Below are 13,675 nucleotides of genomic sequence, written 5' to 3'. Positions count from 1 at the left end.
AAAAGCAGATGCTAAAAGAGAACCGGCTCGAGACAGGCCTTTCTTAATCTAGAGAACTTGATTTGGGGGTCGCACCAAGTAAAGCCACTGTTGACCTGGATATACAGGGTAAGAGTACGGATGGAAAAGAGGATTGGTCTCAACCACCCATTGCTGAATACCCAGAGTCACAATGTAGGGACTTTAGGTAAAATAAAATAAAAATCACTAAACTACATTATGCGATGAATCTTTAAAAAAATCTAAATCTATGTTAAATCCCCCCTGAACTTCTCTAAAAAATGTATTAAATCAATAAGTAAATAAATAAATGCCAAACAGTTACAGAAGAACAAGAAACATTAAGACAAAAAAAAAATGCTTTACTAAATTTGATTTACTCAATGAACATGTGACTATTACTGAACAAACTATGTTACTAGATGCAAATAAAGTTGTATGGAAAACTGCAGCTGAAATTAAGCCCCCTTTAATTACTTCCTTTCTTATCCAGAAATACTGTATATTGGAATATTATTAAAATGCTAAAGATAAAAATAAAGCGACAAATTCTGTAACAAACGGTTTTAGTTTGGCAGGCGACATATCAGGACAAGTTTTCATTCATCTCAAATGAGTCTATTACAGCAGTCAGTAGTGTCACTGTGCTATTTTCAGGACGGTTTGTCTCATATACGAGACTGAGGGGCTCTGTCTCAGCACATGCGTAACTCTCATCTGAATGAACAAAAGGGAGAGAAGCAAAGAGGATGGATGGATGGATGGATGGATGGATGGATGGATGGATGGATGGATGGATGGATGGATGGATGGATGGATGGATGGATGGATGGATGGATGGATGGATGGATGGATGGATGGATGGATGGATGGATGGATGGATGGATGGATGGATGGATGGATGGATGGATGGATGGATGGATGGATGGATGGATGGATGGATGGATGGATGGATGGATGGATGGATGGCACTGGTTGCCAATTGCCACTCGCATCAAATTCAAGGCACTGATATTTGCCTACAGAACAACCACTGGCTCTGCACTCCTATACCCAAACTCACTACTCAGACTTATGAGCCCCTCCAGAAGCTTGCGTTCTGCATGTGAACTGCGCCTTGTGGTGCCATCCCAAAGAGACATGACCTTGACTGTTCCGAGCTGGTGGAATGACCTGCCGAACTTTCATCAACCCATTAATACTAAAACGTACTATTCTAAAAACCACTCATTTTCTACATGATAAATTATGTATTGAGTTTAACAAAAATGAACCTACTGGCATCCAATATCAATAGGTCAAGTGAGAGTGCCTCCATCCGCTGGGTCATTAAAGTTTACCGAATCACGTTAGAGGTCAGATCAGCTTGTGTGGGACTGTTTTAATGTGCCCCTTGCAAAGAGTTAATTATATACAAATACAGAAACATTATCCATTTTACAGAAATATAAACTTCTAGCCTATAACTTCTAATGAATATGCTATTGTTTTCAATGCCATTCCCTCTGGAGTGTCTTTACTGTTGCAAGGGAATACATTTCCATGCTTTTCTGTAGAGCAACAAAAAATACTTATAAAATCAGAGCTTTCTTTCATAGAGAGATAATACAAATTCCTTGTGTAATAGCCTACCATATTGGAATAATATTGTAGAGAATTTACCCTGGGAGAAAGTATGGTCTTTGCCACTTATGAGGCAAAACCAATGAAGTAATAGAAATAACATTTAAATTAACACAAATGTTGACCTTAATTGTTGACATTAATATGACACTGAAGTGAATTGCTGCTTTTGTCACTCTTCTGAGGAAGATGTCATTCACTAGTTTTGGCAATGCACCCACACAGAGAAATTATGGTCAGATTTGTTAATGTTTATCCGATCTTATTTTGTAAGTGACTTTTCCTTCTGTTTTAAAGATGTTTTCTTTGGATTGTTTGACAACGCAAAAGAAAATATAGGGAAATATTAAATAATTAATTTATAAACTAAATTTCACATACATTTATGTTTATAGCCTAAACATGTGTTTATTTGTTTATAAACAAACATGTATTTCTCTATTCATAGATGATCTAGACAAGTAACACATTTTCATCCCTTGTGTCTTCTTAAGTTGTACATTTATTAGTGTTTTTGTTTTGTTTGTTACCCTGCCAACACATAATCTATATTTATGTGTATCTTACGGTCTTCTTTTGTTTTGTTGTTTCCATATCTAACGTTATCTGTATTGCCTTCATGCTTTGTTTGATGTATTGTACTGTTTAATAAAAAGCTGTTGACTCGAAAAACGCTAGGATATGTAAACAAATCGTTCAGATTGGTTTTGTGAAACGGTTCAATCGATTCACTGATAAGATCCGACTAAAACGAACGATTCGTTTACAAATCGGACATAATTTAACCTTTTCCTTTAGACAACATGGATGGACCTGTTGCATATCGACCGTAACGGTTTCCTTTCATATTCAACAATTCAAAAAGCAGGAAACAAAAACAAAGCGACAACGATGATATTTTTAAACATCATTGGCCACTGCAAATGTGAAAACTTATTAGATCGACTCACCGATTCCATCTTCTGATTTCAGCACCATGACTGCAGCGCTTTACACATGCGCTGATCTTGTAATATTCGGAGATATTACCAGCTGGCGGTTTGACAAAACACAACACTTTAACCTGCCAACTTGAAATTTGAAATCGACTATTTGAAATGTACGTCTAAAAAAATGAAGCTGGAAAGAGTGTTTGAAAGTATTCGCGAAGTAACAGCAGAGACCGGATGTCACTGCATGAAACCCTCACGCTCTGCAGACGGGGCGTGTCCTAAAGATGACGAACAACCAATCAGCGCGAAGCTTTTTTTGTGTGTGCGTGCAGATACCCACAAACACACTTAAGTACATCTTACAAAGGAATGAGAATAGAAGCTAAAAAAGAATTGTGAGTTATGTCTGAACTTTTAGGGAGTATGGTAGTGTCAATATAACTACCCACTCATGTGGCTTTCTGATCGTTCTGAGAGCAGCTCATTAGTGGTGGTTGCTAGGCTTGACTGACACTTGTAGGAGGAAAGTTTTATGCACTGGAAAAAAAGAACTGCACAAACCCCGTAAATGTGTCCTTTCTAAGTAACAGTAAAAACACTTCCCTATTCTATAAATAGCAAAACATTCATAATGGTAGGCTATACGGTTTTATTGCTTGGTTTCAGCTTGGCAGTCAACTGGCGAAACTCTCAAACTGCAATTATGCATATTTATTTTGCTCTGTTTAAAAAAAGGTGATAAATACACTGGAGTTCAAATTCAGCAAGGACACATTAAATTGATCAAAAGTGACAGGAAAGACTTTTACACTGTTACAATATATATATATATATATATATTCTTTTTTTTTATCTTTTTTTTTTTATAAATGCTTTTTATTAACTCAAAGAGTTAAAGAGAAAAAAAATTAAGCAGCTCAACTGTTTTCAACATTGATTAGAAGATATGTAAGTGCAAGTTGTTTTCAGTTAAGACAGCGCAAACATGTATTTTAGTCAGGGACTAGCTCAAGCCTAGTCTGTGCAACCAGCCAATGGGGTTTTATTAATAATCCAAACAAAAAACCACTGAGCACAGAAGGCAGGTACACACAGGAAACACCAAACATTGACAAGGCACAAGAGAAGCACAAGGGCTATATACAGTATTCACAAGGTGTAATAACTTATTGTTATTTATTACTAATAAGGATAACAAGATAACGAGTTAACAAGACACACCTGGGGAAGACACTCACTAATAACTACAAACATGGCAGAGAAACAGTAAATACCACAAAAGTCCAAACAAGACAGAGAACACATAATTTAGTCCAAAAGAGGAAATAATTTCCATACAAACTGCATGAAAACTAAAAGTCCATACAGCTATTTAAAACTTTGCATGCAGCTTTGCACTGATATAACTTCTTGCGACCTAAAATAATCTGAAAGATAGAAAGCACGCAGACAGAATACACTTAGAGCCTTATAGGATGTTCAAGGGTACATTCAAATCAGCCTTCCGTCTACTTTTATAAACAGAGGCTTCTTTTTTTTTTTTTTTCGCCCCCAGGAGAATAGTGGTCACATCTCAACCGTGACCAATGGCTGATTATCCTCAATAGGGGATGACCGAGCATACGTGAACAAGTTCTTTGTTTGGGTGTTTACTGACCCTTCAAGATAGTTAAAGAACAAATGTGGAACCAACCTGATATTATAAAGGGCCAATAAAAATACACATCAAAGTGTGAATCTAAGTTGAGCATCAGACACAGTGTGATAGCAGCACCTGGAGTTGTGAAACCGATTCATTTTCAAGCTGTTATGGGAAACAGCACACATTTTCCCTCAAACATCTCTTTCGGTATTCAAAATTCACAAATCTGTTGCAACTATGGCCAGCGTCAACAGTGTTAGAAGCAGAAGGAATACATTGCGCGGCTCATGACGGTTTGTTTGTGTGTTGTAGAGAAGAGGGTGTGGATGGCAAACGGCACAGCATACAGTAGTGTTTACCAGTAAAATGAACAGCCCTGACATAAAGCAGACTAAAAACCATAGAACAAACAAGGCGTCTTCCTCAAAGATAATCAGCCAAAAAAACGTAAGTAATTTGATAATAAAATAAGTGGGAAAACACTGACGCTGTAGTCACACTCTTTGTGTCTTTTGACTTGCACTGTACAGTTGAAAAGAAAGTATGTTTGTATGGCATGTCAACGCAAACCAACAAGAGAAAACAACAAGAGATATAGAGTGTACAAGAGTTTCTGAGATATATAGAAATATGCTTCTTGACACTTTTCTGTGACAAATCAAGGCATATTTACAAGATAGCACTTGAAATATCTTGCTGTTCTCAACCAGACTGACATAATGACACTCTTGTGCTTGCTTTGCTTCACCCAGACACATAACTCAATATGTTATTACTTACATGTCAGCGTACTGATGACTAACTGCAACAAGTCAGGGCCATTTTGATCTAACCATTGTTCAATGTTCAAATAAAAGTTTTTATTTTTAAGATCTGATGTACAAGAGATTCAAAGAGACTCATTTGAATGGAAATAAACAGTTTATGGATTTAAAAAAATTTTTTTTAATAAAATTCCTTTGCTATCAGAGGAATAAATGACATTTAATTTTTTTTTAAAATATTAAAATAGAATACAGCCTTTTTTTTAATTGTAATAATATTTCACAATGTTCAAATAAATGTAGCCTTGTTGAGAATAAGATACATGTTTAGTGATTGCAAGACTGGAAAATGTCTGATATTCAATATTGAGATGCTTTGATACAGCTTGTAAAAAAGTTTCAGTTGTCATGGCAATGCATGCTTATTAAGTTTCCAGTTCTATGCAAAGATAATTTAGATGTGTGGGTAGATTCATAACTATACCAATATCTTGTACACACACACACACACAGAAACATAAATGCCATAAAATCCTTCTAATAAAACAATATTACAATAGAAGCAAAATACCCAAATGCATATTTAATAGAAGTCAATCAATGTGTTTAAAGCTTGAATTTAACTCTGTTTCCATGGCATTTGATTTCAAGATTTGAAGAATTTTTTGCATAAGAACAATGGCCTCACTTTGGATTTGCTCTCTTACTTATTATTGTTTTATTGTGTGTGTGTGTGTGTGTGTGTGTGTGTGTGTGTGTGTGTGTGTGTGTGTGTGTATGTGTGTACCTGTTTTTCGATCCCGGTGGGGACTTCAACCTGAATGCACACAGACTCATGGGGACTCGTGTCACAGTGGGGACCTAAATTGAGGTCCCCATGGGTAAACAAGCTTATAAATCATACAGAATTGAGTTTTTTTGGAAATGTAAAAATGCAGAAAGTTTTCTGTGATGGGTAGGTTTAGGGGTAGGGTTAGTGTAAGGAGATAGAATATACAGTTTGTACAGTATAAAAACCATTAAGTCTATGGAGAGTCCCCACAAAGATAGTAAACCAGACAGTGTGTGTTTGTGTGTGTGTGTGTGTGTGTGTGTGTGTGTGTGTGTGTGTACATGTTTTTCTACACCGGTGGGGACTTAAACCTGAATGCACACAGACTCATGGGGACTCGTGTCACCGTGGGGACCTAAATTGAGGTCCCCATGGGTACAAAAGCTTATAAATCATACAGAATTAGTTTTTTTGAAAATGTAAAAATGCAGAATGTCTCCTTTGATGGGTAGGGTTAGGGATAGGGGCAGTGTAAGGGGATAGAATATACAGTTTGTACAGTATAAAAACCATTACGTCTATGGAGAGTCCTCACAAAGATAGTGCACCAGACTGTGTGTGTGTGTGTGTGTGTGTGTGTGTGTGTGTGTGTGTGTGTGTGTGTGTGTGTGTGTCTGTGTGTCTGTGTGTGTGTGTGTGTGTGTGTGTGTGTGTGTGTGTGTGTGTGTGTGTGTGTGTGTGTGTGTGTGTGTGTGTGTGTGTGTGTGTGTGTGTGTGTGTGTGTGTCCTGGTAAACCATACGTTATGGGGACAAAATGTCCCCACAAAGATGGCAATATCCGAAATCTTTGTCCTTGTGGGGGAATTTTCTTGGCAAATGTAAAAATGCAGAACATTTTCTGTGATGTTTAGGGGTAGGGTTAGTGTAAGGGAATAGAATATACAGTTTATACAGTATAAAAATCATTAAAGTCCCCATAGAACATGAAAGCACAACGTGTGTGTTTGTGTCTCAAAACTCCCAAGTTGCCATTACTCCTGTGACCGCGCTATGACTTATGTAAATATTTCATAATAATCTTTCCTAAATGAACCTGGGGGACTGTTAATAATTAATAGGCTAATTGAAGTATATTATAATGTGTACATTAATTTGTCACAGTTTCAATATTTGATCATAACACTTAAATGGTCCTTGTCAGTAATGTAGTCTAGAGCTAAGAGTTTCACAAGATCTGGCCCTTAGCATACTCTCACCTTTCCAAAGAAAGGAAGTGTCTCGGAAAGTTTCCCTGCAGCGACTCCTGTACTGTTCACCTTCATATGTACTGCTGGAGAGACAAATCACGTCCTCTACTGTTGAGCTAATACAGTACACACATTTGACACACACACATGGTCACGTGATGAGTCACATGAGCATTTGGTACAAAATCCATCACACTCTCTCTGACATTAGTGAGGGAGAACCCAAGCAAGTGATTGTGGAAGATGCAAGATCTTTAAATATCCCAAATGTATTAAATATTATCTACCATGCAATGCAAGTCACAGATAAGATTGGTGGAATACTTTAAAATACATTAGAGAAGTAATATTCCCCCAAATGTTGCCCTAACCAGCCAAAAAGAGCGTTTTTTTTTTTCAGATTTAAGGCTTTGTGAGCTCCAAGTATGCAATGCAGCATTAATAAATTATGTGTTTACTGTTATACGATTATTGATTTGCATGTTTGTTGACCATGCTTTTGTTGCTGTTTTGATCGTCACCATTATTGAGGTCCATGTGCGTCTATACGACTATTGCACATTTTATCTCTGCATTGCGAGACGTTTTCTTCTTCAGAAGAAATATTAGCAGAATTCTCACTGCTAACTATATGTAAATGAAAAGGTGATTATTTATTAAACAAGAAACTTTATCTGCCCCGAATTTATTAGCAGAGGAATATATTTTTGCATTTACTGAACAAATCAAATTCAAAATGGCTAATAAATGCTACTTTGTTTAAGACAAAAAAAAAATGTATGCATCATGCATTTTTTTATACTTATATACTCAACATTTATAGTGTACAACATAATAAGCAAGTAGTAGCATAATCATTCCACTAGAAGGCACTGCAATTAAACTTAACATCATTTTATTATCAAATATTTTATCTGCATTTTTAACCCAAAAAGCAGTAGCCTACTCCTGTATACAGTGTTTAAAGCGCAGCTGCTGACCACAATTTTAAGCACTGAAAAAAAAAAAAATATATATATAACCTGGTGTTGGATTATAAAATAATGTTGTTTTTTTCTGGATGCCGGATTTTTATAATGGCTAATGGCCTAATAATAATCTCTATAAATGTGCCGTTATCTTTTAATAAAGCTATTTCGGTAGAAAAGAATGGGAGAGGGAAAGCCGGGAGAGAGAAACAGAGAGTAGCTCATTCACAACCTAATTCAGAATAGAAACAGTAATGTTCTCTTCTCCCTCTCTCTGCACTGGAAAGCAGGGCAAAAAAACAATACCATACAAAAAAAGAACACAATAACTGACCCTGTATAACATTAGCGCTTGTGCCATGTCATTTTTCAAAGGCCTCACATTTCCAGCAAATTCGGTACATTCTCTTTTCCTCTGTAATTTTCTGTCACCTTATGTTCTTTCCCAGTCTCTCCTCCTTCATGCCTCGCAGAAACAGCAAACGACAGTGCAGAAGGAGACGGGTGAAACGCATGAAAACATGTGCAGGTTATATTTATTGCAAGGTCAAAAAGAACCTACTAATTACAATTGTGAATAGCAAATTTGATTAGGATTATCAAGGCCGTGTTTAGGGTATAAACTAATAAGGGAAAATATGAATTTAGTAGCTTTATAAGCAAATCGGCCAATACTAAAACAGCACTCTCCATGTCTACCATTGGTCAATCAAACAGCTAGCCACGCCCCAAATTCACAGCACTGGTTGAGTCAGGCTGTGTCCGGAATCACATACTCCCAAGTTGGTACTTATTTTGAACAAGTAATTACTTCACGCCCGCTAAAAAAGTATGTTCTATATAGTATGGGTGTGTGTAGTATGAGTGTAATGTAAACGTACTACATTCGCCATGTTGTCATTATCATGTGACTTACCCGCGTCGTCGCTTCACCGCCATTCACAAATCCTCTCCCGTGGCCTCATGAGATAGTAAAGTGTCTCATCCGGGTACTTTTCACCTACTCTTTTATGATTACTGTGAATTCAGACATACTTCTTTTGTCACATACTGTTTTTCGCCTGCTGTAGGGAAGTATGCGATTTCAGATGCAGCCTCTGTGTTTCACGGGTTTGGATGCTCAGTCAAACGGACCAGTGTTTTGACTTTGCCACAAGGTTCATACTTTTTGGGGAAATCTTGGCATAGCTGTCTGAATTTTTCTGGCAAAGGAGTAAGTAATTATCATGAAGAAAACCTGAGGATTTAAAAATTCAGGTATTAAATTACCAATTGCAAAAATGATTATAGACTATATAAACTCTGCGACCCAGAAGAGAGATGGGAGAGTTCAGTACAACAGGTGCACTGAAAAGATTAGAAGTGTAGACATTTTAAGATATGAAGTTGAAATGTGTGTTTGTTGTTTTATCGGTGTACATAAGCAAAATAAATGTTGCCTTTGAGGTGAAAATATGTATTATCTGAGCTCTGATGTAGAACCCCTGCTCGCCGAAACTGCAGCAAACACATCTTTTGAGCAGCAGACCAGACGGGAGAAATGAAATGAGATGAAACTCCTCCGGGAAATACAGTGCCTTTACTTGATACTGCTTCACCCAACAGACACAGCTAAAATTCAGACAAGACTCCTCCGATTGACTCTGCTGATTCTGTATTCTGATTGTGTGTGTCTGTGTGTGTGCAGTGTAAGCCAGTTCTAGCACACAGAGTCTTCTGTTTAACGCAAAGCAGATGTGAGACTTAATCACAATCCTTAGCGAGATAGTCTGAATACATTTAAATATCATTTCCACCTTATAACCTAACCACTAAAATCACCCTGGCTAACTCTGTAGTCCCGCAACTTCATCCCAAACAGATCTCTGCGCTGTGAATGGATTACATTAAAATATACAACATATCAAAAGTAAGGAAACAATGAAACAATGTATGGGCTTTTGATCAAAACAGTTTCTGCAAAACTGAAATGATCCATCGAAGAAGCCAATATTATCAACCAAAGCAGAAACAATCTGTTAACCACAGTTATAAAAATGAATAATTAGTTCAAGATGCTGATTGCTCAAATGCAGTGTGGGGATTTTCAGTGATTCTTTCTGCAGGTTACATAGTTTGGCCAGTAGGTGGTGACAAGTGACTGTCTTTATCAATTAGTCAATGAATCATTCATTCAAGCGATTCACTTAAAAACGTATGGCTGCATCCGAAAATCGCATACTTCCCTACTATATAGTAGGCGAAAAACATGTATGTATGTGTCAAAATAAGTATGTCCGAATTCACAGTACTCATAAAAGAGTAGGCGAAAAGTACCCGGATGAACTTCTACTTCCGGTGAGATCCTGAAGTGTGCATATGATGGACACTTGACTATCCCATGAGGCCACGAGAGAGGATTTGTGAGTTGCGGTGAAGCAACGTACAGTAACTGACGCCGGTAGGTCACATGATAATGACAACATGGCGAATGTATACGCCCAGATTACACTCATACTACACACAGCCTGATTCATTCAGGAATAAAACACGTGAACTGACTTTTTGAGTAAGTCATTGAATTATTCACTGAACTGATTCACTCCATTTGATCCAATCATTCTAGCTGATTTGCTGCTCAAGAAATATTTCTGATTATTATCAAACAGTTGTGCTGCTTAAAATATTTTTGTGGCAACTGTGATAGATATTTTTTCAGGACACTTTTATGATTAGAAAGTTCAATAGAACAGCATTTATTTAAAATAGAAATCTTTTGTAACATTATCATTGTCTTTGATAAGCATCTTCGCAAAATAAAATCTGCTTTTTAAAATCTTATCGCAAACCTTTGAAAGGAAATGCAAGTTACTCAATATTACCATCTTTTTTTATTGAACTGTTGTATAAAAGCAGCAATAATCACACTCAAAATTGTGCCGTTTTCCTGAATATATACATATATACATGTATGTGTTGTGTATATGTAAATATATCTAACATAAAACATTACATTACAACTATATTTTCTTTTAACATTAAATAACGCAGCATCCATTAGCCGCATTCTTTCTCAGACGGCTGCCTTTAAATTACTAAGCACCAGGGTCGAGCAAACAACTCAAGCTTTTATCTTTTAAAAGCTGTATTTAAATGCCAAATGAGACAGCCAGAGCATCTTATTAAAACTGCACAGCATTCAAGAATTGTGAGGCCAGTTCACATAGCTGTAGCTCAAAGCATCAATATGCTATATTCAATATATTCCTTTAAGGAGGATGTCGAGGGGGCAGAAAATGAGGTGTTATTACAGAAGAAGTGTTGCTAAGGCTGTGGTTGTAGAAAAAAAAGGTCATTTCAACCCTATTCTAACCCTAAGCCCACTGTGTAGGGGTTATGACACATTCACAAACCTTTGAGTGCCTACTAGTGTCATTACACCATACTGTGATCAAGAAAGGGAATCTGTGAGAATGAAACAGAAGTGGATTTTAAAACTCATTCACACATTACAATTTCAATAAAGTTTGGCATTAGCATGTTGCAAAGCTAATAATGTGTGTTACTTAAACGTAAAAACACACCAAAACAGGGCAAAACAGTCCATTTTCATTAGATTAAGCTATTTTAATTGATCGATGAAACATAAGATCTTTTCTTCCATATTGTGACATTGACATGCATCAGAGTGAGGCGAAAAAAAAAAAAATTAGGACTTTGTTCAACCGGTTGTTGATTTGATAGAGGCAGATTTGAATATGAGCTTGTAGTCGATTGAAAAAAAAGGGGAGGAGTTTGAGCGGGCTAAATTATTCAAGAAGTCCGTCACACTTTACCAAAGAGAAGTCTGTTGTTTCACCAGAAGATCGAGTTATGACATTTTGCTAAAAAATATAGACCTAAAACCGAATTAGGTCAGAACTAATTTTTTTAAAATAACACGCATTTAAAAAAATCATCTGCCATTTAATTTTTAGCGCAATTTTCCACCGGACAAAATTGCGATTAACAACTCATGATTTCTGTTCTGTTCTGTCTGTGCGCAACAATCTTGCACTTCCATCTACTCCTCAACCAGACCACCTAGAGACTTCGGGTTTTCGGCATTATGTTAAGGAAGGTCTAATCTCGGGAACGCACAAAAAAAAATCCAGGAAAAGATTTTGGATTTTCTGGAAATTCCAGAAAAAATTCAGTTTTTTGCAAATTTCTCGGCAACCATAATAGCTATCGAGTTGAAACAAATTGCAATCGATAGCTTCTAAAATTTACAATAATATTAGAAAAAAAGATTTGATCAAAAATCTTTCCTTTATGCTTCAAAAATTGAATTTTAAGTGTTGTGATCCCATGACGTGAGAAAATTGCGCTAAAACACTCACTAAGCTTGTTACGGGGCATTGTGGGATTGCATTCTCAGAAAAGGATACTTGCAATGCTACCTTTGAATCTGTCCAAAAAGTGTATGCCTAAAATGCCTCAAAGTGTCCCCAATTATGCAATTTTAATGGTTCTTAACGAATCAAACTCTTCCCGGCCTCAGCTACATCTACAGTGTTTGAAGGCGGGTCAAAGCAGACACTGTTCACGGGCAGCCGATGAAAACCATAGGGATGGCGTTATGCAAATTTGTTACAAACTTGCATAGGTCTTTGCTGGAAGTAAGACTGGAATTACTGACGAATCATGTCAGGCAGTTCACAATCGGTTCTTTCTTTTTGGGAGAAAATAACCCCATTTGTCAAGCACTTTGGTCTTTGAAACTTTGCAGATTTTTTACATTCACAGACAGCTATATTACACACTGCATGAAAGGTAATATCCGAAAAAGCATAATAGGGACACTTTAAAACACTGCCTAGGCTGGCAGCTCACTTTAAAGTGGTTTTGGAGTTTTTGCTATGCTTTTCCTGACTGTCTAAAAGCTAACATACATCAAGGTTGAAGTCTGAAACATTTTCGTAAACATTTCTGTACTAAACTAACTATCAAAAATAGATTGCAGGGCTGCATGGATTGATATATATTTTAAGAATGAATTAGCAGTGTTGTCGCCAAGTGGTTTGAGTTCAAGGCATTTCAAGACCAGGTGGAGACAGACCAAAATAAACAGTTATACCATCTTACCACTCTCTCTCCCTCTCTCTCTCTCTCTCTCTCTCTCTCCCCCACATCTCTGATTCCTTCGTTCCTTCTCTCACTTCTGTTTTCCCAGAACACACTGTGCTATGCAAAAGACACTCATTACCACCGCACACCTGTTTTAAAGCTGACAGAGAGAGGGAGCAGGTGAGGTGGTGCCGTAGAGGACAAAGCAAAGATAATGATAAACTGCAGCAGAAATAAAATATGTGGTGTTTGTGAAGAGAGGCATTATCCTAATCTCTGTATATATTGTTTATTTAATGCCTGATGCGTATATTTAGACAGAAGAGCGGCTGATGGCCGACATAACGCAGATTAAATAATACAATTTAATGAAAGCAAATGAGACGCACACACAAATGATCAAATTAAATCCAATTAACTTGAAAAATTCTCTCAAAAACATTTTCAATTCAGTAATTGTGCATTATCCAGGTTTCCCACAACTTTTGGCTAATGCATTTTTATACATTTTCAAGTCAGTTTATGATAAATGGACAATGAATTTTAAACATTTATAGAAATTTAACTCACAGAGAGCAATCAGTTGCAAGTTAAATATTTTAGAGCCGAGCATAATTAGAAAACAATCTTTCTTCACC

General features: G+C 36.8%; 1 protein-coding gene across 3 annotated transcripts in view; it reads right to left on the bottom strand.

The window, feature by feature from the left end:
* The window catches only part of cyth1b (cytohesin 1b), a 65,935-nt gene that overhangs the window by 34,091 nt on the left and 18,169 nt on the right, over positions 1 to 13,675 (bottom strand). The window contains exon 1 of one of the 3 annotated variants that reach the window (XM_084435117.1): positions 2,574 to 2,879. The exons of the other annotated variants lie outside the window; for them this stretch is intronic. Coding sequence (XP_084291243.1) covers positions 2,574 to 2,601 — 28 coding nt within the window. The 5' untranslated portion in view covers positions 2,602 to 2,879. Of the gene's footprint in view, positions 1 to 2,573; positions 2,880 to 13,675 lie in introns of those variants that run through there. 3 annotated transcript variants of the gene reach the window in all.

Source organism: Rutilus rutilus, assembly GCF_951802725.1.
Source record: "Rutilus rutilus genome assembly, chromosome: 16".
NCBI classification, from domain to species: domain Eukaryota; kingdom Metazoa; phylum Chordata; class Actinopteri; order Cypriniformes; family Leuciscidae; genus Rutilus; species Rutilus rutilus.
This window is presented reverse-complemented; position numbering and strand designations above follow the sequence as displayed.